The sequence below is a fragment of the Phragmites australis genome, chromosome 2 (genome assembly GCF_958298935.1).
Source record: "Phragmites australis chromosome 2, lpPhrAust1.1, whole genome shotgun sequence".
NCBI lineage: Eukaryota > Viridiplantae > Streptophyta > Magnoliopsida > Poales > Poaceae > Phragmites > Phragmites australis.
The window spans coordinates 9,015,720-9,032,600 of NC_084922.1; the positions used below are offsets into that span (position 1 = coordinate 9,015,720).

Here is a 16,881-nt window from a genome sequence, read left to right on the forward strand (position 1 = left end):
TGAATGATACCAATTGTAGGATATGAAAGCACATAAATCACAGTTTATGAAACTCACATAAAATAGTTTAAGCTCCCCTATATGTGTGTATAATATGATAAGAAAGAAACATATACACAACTAGATAATATGTTAAGATAGGAAGGTTAAGCTATATTATGCATGGAGGTAGCTTAAATGAATAAAAGATTTAACAATGATACTAATTGAAATGTTTAAGCATTTCCTACATGCGAGGATATGTTGATTGCTCCATAAGACTAAAAAAGATGTCACTAGTAACACATGTTAGTTTCAAAATCATAACATATAGGATATATTTCTCCTAAATGTATGCATACAAGTGTTAAATACTTGTGAAATATATGCACTTGTTATTGATAATAATGAGAATTTATCCTATGCATTGGATCATGGCACATAAAATATATCAAATGTAAAACTAGTGCCATGTAAGGGACCTACAACTAATAAATAATATAGGTTGCTCATGAGTTACAGAGAAACACAAACAACCTACCATATGAAAACTTATACTAGGTATTACAATAAATTGAGATATGCATATGCAATCCTAGATGAGGTAAACGAGCTATATCAAATGAAATGATTTTGCATCTAAATTCATTGCCTCTTTTACCTTTGGATGGAGATTTAGGTATGTGATGATCATAATCTCCGTCAATATGTATATCTTGTACACTTGGTTTCTTTGCTTGAATCTTCACTCCATCTTGTAAGCGAAGCTTGCAAATCCCTATAGCCGCATCGGGCTTCAAGTCTTCTTTAGAACCCAAACTGATTGAGAACCCTTTATGTTGATAATGACTTCCTTGGGGACCCAAATGGGTTGATTCCATTTCCGATCCTTTCACCCAATTATGTGTGTAACCACCTTGCCATTGTTCTTTTTCTTGAGTTTATAGTGGTTGCTCTTGATCTTGTTCTTGTATTTAGACTTGGTGTGGATGTTAGAGATTTTGTTGGAGAGGTTTGCTATCTTCCTCTCCTCCTTGATCTCATTCTTGGCTTGCTTGCATTTGAAGTTTGTCACGGTTGACGCCTCCGTAAACTTCTTCACCGTGGTAGTATGGTTATTTTGAGAAGGTTGGACATGTTCTTTGTACTTTAATCTTGCTAAGTCTTTCTTAAGCTTATCCATTTCTTTCTTAAGCTCATCATTCTCTCGTGCAATGATGTTGTTAGATAATTCTACAATAATATTCTCAACATAAATCTCATTACAAATGGGTGAGTTAGATAAAACAATTAAATCATCATAAGAAGTGAAAACATCTACCTTATGATTGAAATTAAATAGAGAGGTAGATTGCTACAAAGGGACCTTACTTTGAGATTCAATGCATTTAAATTTAGCCTTAAGCTTTTCATGCCAGGGTTCAAAAAACCGTCGGTAACCGCTCAAAAATCGCGGTTACCGACCTTCCCGGTCCGGTCCGGTTTCAAAAACCGCTCGGTAACCGAAATTTGAATTCAAAAAATTCGAAAAAATAAAAAAAATTTAACAAAAATTCAAAACAAATCTTAAAAAAAACTAGACATAATTCTAAGAACTTCTGTGAAATTTTTTTTCAAAAATAATGTCGTTTGCATCATATTCTATAGGGAGAAAGTTTGAAAAAAATGAAAAAAATTGAAGCGCGCGGCTCAATTATTAACTCACGTTAAGGAATAGTGTAACATGCAAACACATATTTTTCTTGTATAAAAAGTATTTTAAGAGAATCTTTAAAATTGATTTCACTTTATTTAGAGTTTTATTAAATTCTCTATGATTTTTACAAAGTTCACAAGCATAGAGTGAATATGTTAAGAAACATCACTGTAATTAATTTTTTCATGTCTACTATTATTTTTTCTACGTAAAACATAATATAAATAAGCTAATGAAAGTGGTTTCACTAATTTTTAAGGTGCGATGGGTCAGTTATGAATTAATCTAGTCGCAACACATTTACACAATCATGCATGTTACAATAACTAATTCATGAGTTAATATATTTTTAAAAGATATAGGATCATGTAAGAAGACTAACAAAATTAGTTTCATAATTTTTGGATTAGCAAAGAGTAAACTATGCATTTACCTTGGTTTAACAAATAAAATTTCTCACAGAAAATTTTGAACTTTTTTATGAGTATAAATACTTTTATCATGTATATCATGTTACAAGGAAGCCAACAAAATTTGTTTCACTTGATTTGAAGCTCGGATGAATTAGTTATTGATTTTACAAGATTGAACCCTTTTTTAGGTTTTTTGTTGAACTGCGCTGAAATTCGATAAAACCGCTCGATAAATCGAGAAAACCGAGCTGTTACCGACCCAAACCGCTCGGTAACCGATCGAATCAAAAATGCGAGAAAATCGCTCGGTAACCGAGAGGGCAAAAACATGATTTTTTGGCAAAAATTTAAAATTTGCCGAATGAATTTTCTCCGATTTTTTTTGAATTTTTGACCGGTAACCGCGGTTATCGCGCATTTTTGGTTACTGCCGGAGCTCGGTAACCGAGCTCCGGTCGGTAAATGGAACCTTGCTTCATGCTCATTGTTTGGCAAATTAAATTTGCAAAATAATTGTTTATAATTAGAAATAAAAGTAACATGAATGTCATTAAGTGCATTAAATTTCTTAAGCTCTTTAGATTATTTTTCTTAAGAGTCCTTTGTTTCTTATTGATCAAATGAAGTAGTTCATCATAGAAGAGAAAATCCTTATTGAATTCATCATCACTTATATCGCTATCCATACTTTTGTCCATGAGATACTTGTGTGATGACTTGCGCGATGACGACCTTGAGGAAGAGCTTCTCTTGGGAGTGGATGGTAATTTTCTCATCACTTGAGCTTAAATATTTATCATCACTCACTCATCTTCCTATGCTAGCAAGTGCTTTTGCTCTCCCCTTTGTCTCTCTCTTTTTGAACTTGGTCTTCTTCTCTTTCTTGATGTGATCAATTATTTTGAGCAAGTCTTGAATGGAGATTGGATGATCAATCTTGGCATTGATTATCTTCATATTCCTTGTCTCAAAATACCCATCAACGGTAATGCACTCGTACCTACCATTGAGGCATTTTGGTCCATTCTTGGCTCCGTTTATCGAACGGTCATGACTTCTTCATGACTTATCTTCTCCTCAACGTAAGCTTTACGATGATATCACGTGACCCTCTAGTACTCCCATGATTTTGTGGTCAAACAGCGAAACCCTAGTATGTTTTTCAAAGCGTGACTAGCCGCCACTTTCTTTGCCTCAAGCAGGTGCTCCGATATCGATGTGTGTACTCTATCTTGAGATCTTGACCGCCAAAAAGTCTCTCTCAATTCTGACCCCTAGGGCCGTCTTTTCACTTGCACCGATATCTCCTTCACTTGACTTCATCAACATGTTATCTTCATCCTTCTCCATTCATGCTTTGCTTGACCTCCACGTGTACCGCTAGGATCACCCTAAACTCTGCTTGACCTACTTGATCATCCGGCACCAAGCCTCCCGCTTGGCCCAGATCATCCTATTGTCGACCACTAAGTTGCATCCATCACCTACACACCATAAAACAAGCAAATATGTTTCTCCTACTCCAAAATCAACTCCAGGTTAGCTCAAAACAAAAATCCTCAAATGAAAGCACATCATGAAAAAATCGTGAACACCGGATGTTCCGGTGTGTTATGCTCCTGAACACCGGACCATCCGGTGAGTTCAACTTTATTTGTGCATACAAATTTGTTCTCTACAAGAAAAAGCTCCGGTCGGATGCTCTGGTGAACTCATATCCATCATTGAATCATCCGGTTAGTTCACATGCACCATACTCTCATTTGCAACTTCTATGCAATAATTTGTCAGGTGTGCACAAGGCATAAGCACCGGACCATCCGATTGCTTCATCTCCACCTGATTCGCTTCTGGCTCTCTCTATAAGAATTAGTTCGATGACTCGCTTGTCCTCACCGAATCATCCTATGCTGAAAGGACAATGATGTCACCTAGATGGGGGCGAATAGGCATTTTAACAAAACTTCGCTCATTTTACTATTTGGACTAAACTTGTAACGAAAATAAATTAATGAATTTTTCACAAGTGAAAAACATAAATATGGTAGGCTCAACTAGTGTACAATCATCATAAATAAGTGTGAAGCTTACAATACTAGGGCGTGACAAATATTATTAAAATCTAGAAAGATATGCAAGAAAACTCTAATTTGAAATTATGAAATTATTGTTCATCGAAAACTCCGATACTGTTTATCGGAAGTTCAAATTTTATTGTTTATCAGATGTTTCGATTTCCCAAATCGGAAGTTCCGAACAGTTTAAAATGACATATTTCATAATCACAAAATTAACTCAATACACATACAAATAAGCATACAATTATAGATATCAAGTAATGCACAAGAGTAAGGAAATATGGAGACAAAAGATTTGTTACCGAAGTTTGGATACCCAACGATATCATACGTCTCCGTTAAGCAAACTTGGTCACACTTGAGTCAGATCTCTTTCAACCCTTCTCCTCATAAGGTTGCATACATATCTCACCTCCACAATGGCCAACTCTTCATCTACTTCGGAGATGGTGAGTTCCACAACCACTTTCGAGCCTCCTCACAATCATCACTAGAGGAGATCGCTGACAATCTACCACCGAGCCATCTAGGAGACGGTGGTCTCCAAGAGTAACAAAGTCATGATTTCATGCATGATGAATGTCGAGTGCTCAACACACGCAACTATTGCGACAATCGTGGGCTACCAAAGCACTACACCCTTCACACCTCTCTCCCTCTATTCACTAAGCCACAAATGTTTGATTCTCATCAAATCTTGATAGAGAGGGAAGGGGAGCAGTCAAAGATGGAACACCAAGTTCAAACACCTCACACAAGCAGTACAAAGCTAGCCCAGCAACTAGCCCCACGAAATGAGGCTAAGGGGTGCATTTACTCCACTCTGAAAAACTAGCCATTGGACTCAGACTACACAGATCGGAACTTCCTATCCTATGAATCCTAACAGGCGAAAACTAGCCATTATAGCCAATTTCTAGCACGCATCGGAACTTCTGATCCCCTAGATTGGAACATCTGATTAAAAGCTAACTCCAAACCCGAGAGCACTAGATTTCTAAAATGTCAAAATTTCCGACTGACATCGGAACTTCCGATTCCAGCACAACTTATACTCTAAAAATGGCGATAACTTTTGATCTTGAAGTCTGATTTTGACAAATTTAGACTGTACAAAAAGCTTATTCAGAGGGCTACACATTCCTATTGAATTCATGATCTCAAACACATTGGATCAAAATTAGGAACACTCCGAATACCAATTCGGACACTTCCTCCAATTTTTCCAAGCTTAATCCCCCAAGATTAAACTAGGAGCCACATGGGACATGCTAAACACAACTAAAGCTTAGCCACAACCACTTTTCGCTACTAAGGCCGACAACACAAAGGGTTAGATCTAAAACACCTTTTAGATACCTTGGACTCCTAAAATAAACTCTCAATACAAACCCATCTCGCACTAAGCATATGGTTTGAGCACTAGACACAATGATCGAACAACGCTTTTTGTAGTCCCTCTTGATACTACAGCTATCAATCCTATAACCCGGTCTCCCACCAAACTCCTTGAAAATATCAAAACTAGAAAAACCTATTCTAATTATACCATTGCCTTGAGAATTCTCGTCGGACTTGACGAACATATTATCTAAGCCCTGATGCTTCTCATAGCCCTTCAAGACTCGTCATCAACTCCTCTTCTCTTGATGACGATGATCATAATTGCTTCCATTTTATCTTCTCTTGACCTTCCGAAAGCTCGATGAAGTACACTTGATTGCTTCCCATGTACCAAGCGTGGAAGACTTCTTTATTTTTATCATCTTCATCTAGTTCATCACTTAGGCATGAACCGTAAGCATCAAGCACATAAGTTATCCACTAAACTTATCTTGATCTTGCTGTTCCCGCATGATATATTGAATACCTCAATTAAACTCATGCCATCTTATGGAACCTAACCTTAACTCACTCTCAACCACAAAGCACATGGGTTAGTCCATAAAACTCAATTGATAACTTTATACCTTAAGTCATTTAATCTCTAAAAGTGACTTAACCGTTACGCTTATCATCAATCTTCTTGAGCTTCCTCTTCTTCTGATGAGCATCACTTAGAGCTCATTCATCTTGATGCATCTATCTTGGTCACGTGGCATTCCTTAATGAATCCATGCTCAATCTTTCATGCATCACTATGGAACAACCTACCAACAATTCTTAACAATATTGTTAGTCCATAGATATTATCATTAATTATCAAAATCACACTTAAGGACTAGATGCACTTTAAATCTTCCCTATTTTAGTAATTTATAACAATCTCACTATATGGTTATATTTTAAAATTTAAAGTTCTTACTATACATCTAATCCAAAAATCAAATATATACAAAGAACATGTTTGAAAACATCAATCACCACAAAGATATTTGAGATTATCAAAACTAGCTTAATAGCATCAAACACCATAAAAGTTTCGATGTTAGTAAAAACCAACACATGTATATAGTAAACCCCCTCTCACAATCTATACATGTGTGAATGAATCTTGAATATCATTATATATATTGTCCACCTCAAATTTTGGATGAAATTTTCTTTATACATATGAAACAAACATGACAATGTATATATCAAAAATGAATATACAATGCAAAGCAAACCATGCAACTTATGCATGCACAAACCTTCACCTCATTTATAGAAGGCACAACCTTTAAAACTCCCCTATAATCAAATTCTCCCCATAAGCAAAGCCTTCTTACAAAATATAACATCTAGGTCAAATTCTTCCCTAATTAACATCAATACCAAAATAGAATTATCGAAATAAATTCTCCCCTAATTGACGTTAACTTGGCAAGAAATTTTAGAGAACTTGCTAAGAAAGAGAAATTTTCCTACAAAGCATATTAGCTCTATCCCACAAAAGGAATCATCAAAAGCTAGTGTGTGACCATATATAGTGTGAGCTCCCTATGATATTTGTATTTCTCATAATTTGAGTACAACTGAATACACTTATCTAATTATGAAATATGCTAGGAGATCATGTTATCAATGGGTAAAAGGGGTTTAAATAGATGCCAAAAGAGATTTTAAAAAGATGCCAATTTAAAAAGATATTAAATAGAATTGCAAAATATATCAATTGAATATATACAAAAGATACCAATTAAAAATCTAAGACATACCAATTGAATGAGATGCCAATTGAAACAAATTCAATTGAACGCAAGTCAAGCATGAGTCCAAAATCAATATCCAAAATACAATTACAATGGATTAGGCTCAAAGTTGAACATAGTAAAAATTGTAGACATTATAACGATTTTTTCATTTATCAGAAAGAGTCAACATCTTATAATCTTATATGTTTAATAAAGTCATTTAACATATCTCAACTTAGCAAGACAAGAAAAATAACACAAGTTGAGATGTTTCTAACCAAAGCCTATAAACCACAATCAAAAGATAGATTTTTTTTTTTTGCATTTTTTATCAATATTGCATATAAGAGCAACTCAAGCATTTGATCTGAATTTTTTTTTATATTTGGGATTAGATGAATCATAAATATGATTACAAAGTTCTCACAAAAATATGCTACTTCAAATTGCTCATATCTACAATAAAAAAAATTTAGGCACTTGCATGAAAAATAAATTTTTGTAAATTATTTTTATGCTATGATACAGCCTACAAAAGTTGAATCCTTGACATTAAATACATTAATTAAGAACAAGTTATCGAGAATGCATTGGATTGATTTAGTAGATCATTGTTCATCCTTGCTTGGCTCATTCTTTATAAATACCAATTGAAGGATGAAGATATTCTTTGTGATTAACCCAAACATCCAATGTATCTCCATTGTACCTAAAACCCATTCAAGTATAATTTAGTCCATAAACTCATTGGGTCCAAAGAGTTAGCAAATATCTCAACGTATAGAACAAACTCTCCTATAAACGGCACCAACCTCCTTGATCGTCCGGCACCAAGCCTCTCACTTGGTTCCGATCATACCGCTATCGACCGTCAAGCTACATCCATCACTTACACACTATGAAATAAGCAAACATGTTTCTCTCACTCCAAAATCAACTTTAGGTTAGCTCAAAACAAAAATCTTCAAATGAAAGCACATCATGCAGAAATTGTGAACACCGGATGGTCCGATGTGTTCTGCTCTTGAACACTGGACCATCCGATGAGTTCAACTTTATTTATGCATAGAAAATTTGTTCTCTGTAAGAAAAGCTCTGGTGAACTTATGTCCATCACCGAATCATCTGACTAATTCACATGCACCAGACTCTCATTTGCACCCTCTCTGAAAGAACTTGTTCGGTGAATAGTCTGGTATGCACAAGAAGCATCAAACCATCTGGTGCCTTCATCTCCATCTGCACCCAAGAATTAGTCTGGTGACATCGCTTACCCTCACCAGACCATCCTATCCACTACTGCCACTTTTCTTTCTACGCTAAAATGCTCCAAGGCTCCCTCTACCTTAACACCAGATAATATGATAAGTGCAAATCCCAAGCATCGGATAGTCTGGTGAGGTAATTTTTTCTAGACTCACACCGACTCTATTGTACTTTCCAACAATAGTTAGCCATAAGCAAAGTCATGCATGAGAACACCCATACCACATAAGTTTCATTCAAGATCAACGTTATCAATAACTCATCATAAACAATTCATCTCAACTTAATTTCTCAGAGTTCATCTGATTCCCTACTCTTATTCTTTCTCTCCCTCTTCTTCTACCTTCTATGTATCATTCCTCTCTGTAGAGCAATATAGAGTAAGAGATTTAAAGTTAATCTTTGTATGCAAGATGTGGAGCTTAAAGTTAATCTTTGCATGCAGTGGGGACACATAATGGATTACTAAGAGTTTATCTCGTTTCTCGCTCTTTCTCTCTCTCCTCTTCTACCTTCTATCTCTCGTAAGTCTTGAACCACGCGGCCACTGAAAATCCGCTCTTATATGTATGAACGCAAAATTACACATCTCTCGCATGTCTAGATTAGATAGGCTTTTCAAAAAAATGCTACGCATTAAAATAATATATGATCGATCAGATTTTGGTGCTTCATTTCGTCTAATTGGCACTTGACTTCGTGTCCTGTACATACCTGATCTTTTATTGGATGTCAAGGGTCTATTCCTATACCTATCGTGACACAGTGACACCTGAGAGTTTGAGTAGAATTGAAGATTGCTTAGTTTTTTTCAAACAAGGAAACACGGACAAATGTCCTCAGCGATGTCAGTGAGCCATTGCATCGAGCCCAGCGATGCCGGCAGTTTAGTTTCCTGTGTCGGTGCAGTGCAACCATTTGGTTGCATACGCATTCAACTGAATCGATTTGTCGTGCCTTTCTGATTATCAGGTCAGGTAACATGTTGCTCCTCCAGACTCCAGTGCTAGCAAGACATCTCACTATCCAATCAGCAATAGTTCTGAGACTTTATGCGACACATTGGCCCTCTTATTTTTGTTAGTAATCACATTTTGAATATGGGCTGAGAGCTAGATCTGCCTGCATCAATGCCAGTTGGAGAGAGATCAAACCGCCTTAAAATCATAAACTTGGTTTTGAAACTCATATGCAAGTGCAGTCCTTGAATATTCTATGCTCACACTGTAACGAATCCCACTAGTCTAATCAGCACGCTTAACGAGACATCTTGACGCAAGTTTCTTGTAGCCGTTTGCCATTAGCTCTCATCTTATCACTGTCCTAAACACTCTATTAATGCTCTAGTTAAATAAGCATTTCTTTTCAAAACGTTTGCCTGCTTTTGGGGCTAAGTGCATGAATCCAGTTCATCTGACTTCACCGTGCTGTGACCCCACTTCACCATGACCTGTTGTATCGCATGTGGACGGATAGGATTTGATGTACAGTATTTTTTGAACAATATGTTTGCTATATTATTTCTGTGAACAGTTGAATGGTTATATTACTTGACTGCAAGATACTGTTCATACTCTCACAAATTATTGTTTCCCTCGCAGTATTTGGATCCTAAGTGCATGCCCTGATTAGCTGAAGTCATATGAAGACAGCCCAATCTATCACAGTTGAAATTTTGGAGTGGATGTGGTCCTAATCGACTGATATTTTTTCCCCTAGTTTATTTTGCGGGTAGATACTACTGCTGACCTGATATATAAACAGAAGAAGTCTAGCAGTACAAGCTAGTACTAAAAGTTTAATCTAGCATCAATTACATTGGTTAACTGGGAATTATTGGTACTGGTTTACAAATGCTACCTCGGGATTCACTCCTGTCAGTGAGCCACAAATGCCACCCCGAGATTCTCTCCTGTCAGTGAGCCTGCTAGTAGAAAGCTGTAGCCGCCGGCCTAATTCTCGTTACCGTTGAGAAGATACGACGACTATGCTTTCAGCTTAGGCTTGTTGACTTCCAGGGAGAGGATTCAACAACTTGGAGTTTGCATTTGAGCAAACCTGCCCGCAGGATCGTTCGAGATTGTAGCATTTCTTGTGCGTGCAAATGCTGGACAGTAAAAACATTGATCGATGTGGTACGGATGGTAGCTATGGACCCAAGAAATCGAAGCGACTTGCTGGCTTGCTGCTCTTGAGCAGATTTTTTGCAGTCAGGTACCCATCCATCCATGCATCATGGGCGGAGCAGAGCACGGCAACGAGGCCTGAAACCGACGCTGAGAGCGCCGCGTGCGTACGTACCTCCGAGTAAGGCCTGCGCCCGTGCGTGCATGTTTTGTATGTCCTGCGCCGTGCTCCTGCCTCCTGCTGCTGTTTGCCCGGGCCTTCCGTTGTTGCCCGTATGGGTGCCCCCTAGGTGTCGTCTGAAATCTCAATCCATGGCTTGCAAATTGCAATGCAATGCAATGCAACGCAACTGCTATGTTGAAGCGACGACAAGAGCTAGTTGCGAACAGGTAAACTATTTAAAACTGAAAAGCATTAGCAAAGGGAGGACTCTATATACGCAAAATGCAGCAAAGCTACCTGTACGACGAGTTCGATTGGCACGTGTTACTTTCAAAAACTCTAAAAGCATCGAGCTACCGGTACGACTTGAGAGGCAGGGGGGGCACCTGAATCAACCAATCCTCCTGCGCTCTCCATCATTGCTCTAGTCAGTCACATTGATTCACAATTGAAATCTCAGGAACTGCTCATCACCCATGGCTTATTGGCTTAGCTCTGGACCACCTCAGGCTCAGAGTGGCAGCGGAAGCATTTCGCGGGAATTTTTCAAAGGATTGTTTAGGCGAGCGTTTGAATCACTTCGCTGCCTCACTGCTAACCTCTAAACTGGCCTCCCACGGTTCAGAATTCAAAGCTCGAGGAATTCCACGTACGCTGCGGTCTGGACCTCCTCATTTGATTGCGAAGACATTGCTTACAGGTACTTTGAGAATTTCAGATCTTGCAGTGAACAACGAGCCAGGCATTTCTTCAGAACAAAAGGGTCAAGAGATTCTCCCAGATACATACTAACAGTAGAACCTTTCCTACTGAAAACTGGAACCTTCAAGGATGGTAAGAATGCAAGAGTTGGAATAAGTTACTGCTGCTATTGAGCTAGTCAGAAAAACAAAGGAAACAATACAGTGTTGTAGAAAGAAGAACGGGAGATAATTTGCTCACTGTTGGTGAAAGTAAATGGTGAATCCGTCACAATTGGCTTTGGGAATGTCAGACTGTGGTTGCCTCAGCTCTCTCTTCCTATCCAAGGAGGGAATTTATTCCAAAGCACAGGTTCAGTCTCTCTCAGTGCACATAATTTCACGCCCTGTTTCGAATCAAAACATACCACTGGCTGCCACATAAAGGAATGGTCAGTGGATACGTGCCAGCAGAATTCAGATAGTGAGGTGATTCATGTGACTCCGCCCAGAAAGGATGCAATTCGTCCAGGTTGCTGAATTTAAGAGGGGTGGTACACTGAGACGGCAGGAGCAACAGAGAGCAACGCACCATCACTGAAGGATGTAATGAATGAGAGCCTGTGAAACATTCTTATAAATGTTCTGATATGAATGAGAGATTTGGCCAGCATGAAGAGCATGTAAAGGATATGGCATGTTTACAGGTGCTGATATGCTATTCTTATGCTGGCATTGAAAGGCAAGGTTTGTGTTTTGGAAATTTCTGCAAACAGTTCCAAAAAAGATCACAGCAGAATCTTCACCCAATTAGTGATTGAAGCTGAAAATGGAAGAACTGGGTGCTCAGCAAAAAATACACAACCACTGTGTTTAAATATTACATATAAGCCCCATGAAACGCAGGAAGCAATTCCAACACAGTGAGGAACCAGTTTGTTCAGTATTCATCCAAATATGTGCTAATTATTCACGGGATAGATGGCGGATTTCAGCAAACACAAACCCAGTTGCCACAAATTACAGATTTTGAGTTCAGAAGCCCTGTTCAACAAGGTAATCACCAAGCCTCTCCACAACCATGTTGCACTGGCCAGGAGCCATTGGTTCCTCATAGATTCCGATGATGATGGATAGACTGGTTTTCTTGATAGTAACCCCACCTGGTCCCTGCAAACAAGCAATAACACGGGACAGAGCCCAAATCAAGGCAGTTTACAGGTAAAATGTAACTTCATTACGCATAAAACACCAATGTTCTGAAATAAAGTCTAGTCAGTCTATTTCCAGGAAGAAAAGGATTTCATAAGATAACTGAAACATTAGAAATCCCCAATCCAAGCCGTATAATAATCCACAATTCTAGATCATTTTCAAGCTGCTAAACATCATCAACTGCAGAAATGATCTTGTTGACATCTGGAAAATGGAAGTAACTGAGACCAACAAATGTTTACAAGCGTAGTTTGGTGATTTCATTTAAACTGAAATAAAGTTTGTTGCTCTTCCAGAGGTAACAGGGACTGCAGCATGTGCTTCATTCGCTCTCATACCTTACTACCTTAGGCGTAGGCTGATCAATGCAATTTTTGGGACAGAAGACAGCGTGCCTGGTGTACCAGTAAAGGCATTCACCATATCTGGTATACTAGTCAGTGCAGGTGCTATGTAATAAGCATAATTCCAAGTGTTTGAAATCGAAAGCCTTGGTTGTAAACCTCAAAGTCATAACATCGATACGTGTAAGAAATAGAATGATGTCAACCTCTCAATTGACAAAGTTTAATGAGTCAAGAAAGGCTAACAGCAGTTGATTATCTTTTACTTGCATCTCAACTTCTATCTGTAACCATTTATAAATGATAGCAAAAGTTAAGATTTTTTCAACGCAAAAGGTAATGCGAGTGCGTGATAACCTCGTAGCTTCTCTCGCAAATTGAAAACCATTAACCAAATGTTCTTCCAGCACCCACGTGGACAAGTTTCCTCTTGAGATAACTCTACCTCCAAACAAATCCAATTCTTAATTTGATTGACTACCACTTGGGTGGGTCGCTCATCAGGTCTGAGAAAAACAAGAGGATAAAGCTGATGGCTAACAACTGCAGAAGCTGTGATCTTTGATGGGAGTTGCTACCTACTCGGTGGGCTCATATAGAAGATATGGCCAACAACTGCAGAAACCAGCTGATTCAACTAATATCTTCAGACAGAAGGCCCAAGACCCCGGCATGTGAAGAAAAAAGGATAGGTCCAAAATAAAGGCCCAGACCAAAAACTGCTGGCGAACAGGAGAGTCACTTTCTAGTTCTCCAATTCATAAGCATACAAAATAATTATGATTTATGTTCTATTGTCCTTAGCTATTTCTGTATGAACTGGTGTGCATTATAAACTGATAAGGTCTGTTCAGTATAATGGGAATCTTGCAACACCATCACCATCGTTTTCTTAATGGAAACTATTGGTGGACCATTTCCTTTGAGGAAAGAGGACATGGATTTTAACTGAATAATGCATCTTAATAGAATATTACAATGCAATAGGAAAATGGAATCCAAACTCCTAACCTTCTTCCCTCGAATGACAGCTCCAGGTTCGCCTTGGATAACCATGTATTTTGCGCCCCCAAGGTATAATCCAGTTGGTGCCAGAGAGCCTGGTTCATTGAAGTCATTCATTATTGCAGTGATTTCTTCAGGTTTTACCTGCAAAAAATGTAAAAATAAAATTCAATAAGAGTGTTGCGATAGAAAGATATCAAACCATTCAAAACTGAAAAATGTTCAGAAGCGTCATTGGAGTCCCTACGCAAGTTTTGCAGCACAACTGAGAGTTACATCAAGCACCTAGAATAAAGTAAATCACCGAGATTTCTGCTCCAAATTCCAGAAATTCCAGCGCATATGACTTGCCCAGAATAAGAACATGACTATCGGCAAAGAAAAAAAATGCTGAGCAGTGAAACAAGCACCATCACAAAGAAAGATGCCATTGATTTGCCAATTTGCTTTCAACATCAGGATCTGTATTCACCATTCATTAAAATTTCTGGAAATAGATTTCTTTTAGTTTAATGCTGATATAAACAGTAATTAGCATAAGTAAATCATAAGTTTGTAATTGCAGAATTAAGTACAAAGAGGGGGTAGCTTTTTTATAGCCAGGTAGTAGCTGAAATTTGATGATTTTACTCATCTGTGTAAAAGAAGCACTTGTGAAGTTGTGCCTTAGTCAGAAAGAAGAGACAACAAAATTTCATACTTCTTTAGCAATAATCTTTTGAGAGTTAGGGTGCGTTTGGTTGGAGGACGAGGTTAGATGGGATATGACAATTCATGTTTTTCTGGATGGGATGATCTAATTTCTGTTTAGTTAGGATGGATGACATAAACTAGTTTTCTGTTTATTTAGTGAGATGAGAGTGGATATGATGAGGCAATTTTCTGTTTGGTTGGTGGGATGAGAGTGAATAGGATGATCCATTCATATTTATAGCACATCACATGAGAAGAATATTAGTTATTTTTTTCTAATTTTTAGAAATTTATTTAAGGTATTAAAAATTGTTAGAAGTTACAAAAGTAGGCTATTTTGAGAATTTTAATGAAATATTGACTCAAGCTTTTTAGATCAAACTAATTAAAACGGGTTGCTAGTAAGCTCTAGTTTACTCATAAAAACATTTAGAATTTTTAGACCGCTCATATACTCAAAGATAAAATGGAGAGTTAAATAAAAAATATAAACTCATACGTACAACAACGAACAAACACTTGGATGAGCTCGTCCGACAAAGTTCGCCGAACGGAGCCATCCGGCATAACGAGCTAATATTCCCATGTTGGATGGCACCGTCCAGCTCTGTCCATCAACCAAACAACATAAAAGTTGGATGCCCGAATGGCTCCGTTCAGCCAACCAAATGCACGCTTAATCGGTAAGACATTCGTATGAATGTATCACCACCGAACTTGCGTAAGTACAGTACATATAATAAGTCTTAAATAAGGAATGGCAATACAAATATGACAAGAAAAAAAGAGAGATATCTGCACTTGTTACTCGGAACGAAGGTAGCCCCTAACCAGTGAACCTAACAGTAGTTAGAAAGATTTTACGATTACCGTGGAAGTGGTAAGAATTAAGATCGATCTTGGCTTCGCCACGAGCACCCGAAAGCCGAAACATGGCGGATCTCAACTAGCAAGGTCAAGCTAGCATGGGCGGAGACCCCAAATCGGCAGCACTAGCTCGGGCCTTCCACACCAATCTGCTAACCCCTACCGTGCGCGAGCTGGGGGCGGGGGGGGGGGGGGGCGGCAGAGGGATAGGGGCGGTGGGACGGCGGGGGCACGGGAATGGGATGGATCGATGGGGGACCTGACCTGCGGGAAGGCGTCGGACTGCGCCCATACGGCGCCGTCGTGGCCGAGGATGGCGGCGGCGGTGAGGCGCTGGCCGCCGATGTCGCAGAGCAGGTGCTCGTCCACGTACGTCTGCCACGACATGCCTCGCGCCGCCCGGCCACGTGCTCCCTCCCCTGCTGCTTTCTTGGTCTGGTCTGCTCCGCTCGCGGACTCGCCGTCGCCGCCACTGGCTCACACGGCTCGGCTCCTCCCCCTGCTCTACTTATGCGGGCGCAGCGTTACGGGGCGCCTGCAGGCCGCGACGACGCTGCTCCACACGCGCCTCTCGTCTCCGCTCAATGTGGGCATCGTTGTTCCCCGACGCATGGTGGTGAAAAAGCAGGCATTTTTCTCTTTCCGGGGTTCGCTTCCTGAATTCCATTTCCATGATTCGATGCTTGACTCCCTCCATTGACGGCCTAAAATCGTATCTAGCGTCATTTTCTTGGAGTAGCAGCTAAACAGGTGTTGGACTTGGACAGACTGCAGGTTGTGGTGTGATGAGGTCAGGGCGGTCGATCTAGGCACAGGCCAAATAAAGTCCTCCGATAGCCTATGAGAACTACAGAAAAATTAGTGATAGAATGTTAGTTCCCCGGCGATGATGATCGGCGAGAAACTTAGCTGGAGCTCTCACGAACTCACTACGAATCCAAGTGGAACACAACGAAGATTTTTGTGCTGCCAACTGAAGCAGCGTTTTTTTTTTGGCTTAGTTCGGATTTATATGCCAACGATTACATGGAAGAAAAACAGCGCATGAACGCTTCTTACGCCGCGCCATTGCCGCGTCCATCCCCACGACGCGCAGCGTGCGATCCGTTCCTGACGCGAGACTCGGACGCTCAAGCTATTCCCGGCGACCCACAACTGCACGCACGGCGTCCACACAGATCATGGGCTCGTGCATGTCTTGACTAACTCAACTAAATTAAGCAAGCTAATAGACCAGGCA

At 39.3% G+C, this 16,881-nt stretch overlaps 1 protein-coding gene across 1 annotated transcript; it reads right to left on the reverse strand.

Moving 5' to 3' along the window:
• Positions 1-12,331: 12,331 nt before the first annotated feature.
• LOC133898387 (profilin-2) lies at positions 12,332-16,341 on the reverse strand. Its single transcript, XM_062339070.1, has 3 exons — positions 15,906-16,341; positions 14,088-14,225; positions 12,332-12,687 (listed from the first exon to the last, which is right to left on the reverse strand). Exons 1-3 carry the CDS (start codon positions 16,026-16,028, stop codon positions 12,553-12,555), a joined length of 396 nt encoding a protein of 131 aa, XP_062195054.1. The 5' UTR covers positions 16,029-16,341; the 3' UTR covers positions 12,332-12,552.
• Between the last annotated feature and the right edge of the window lie 540 nt (positions 16,342-16,881).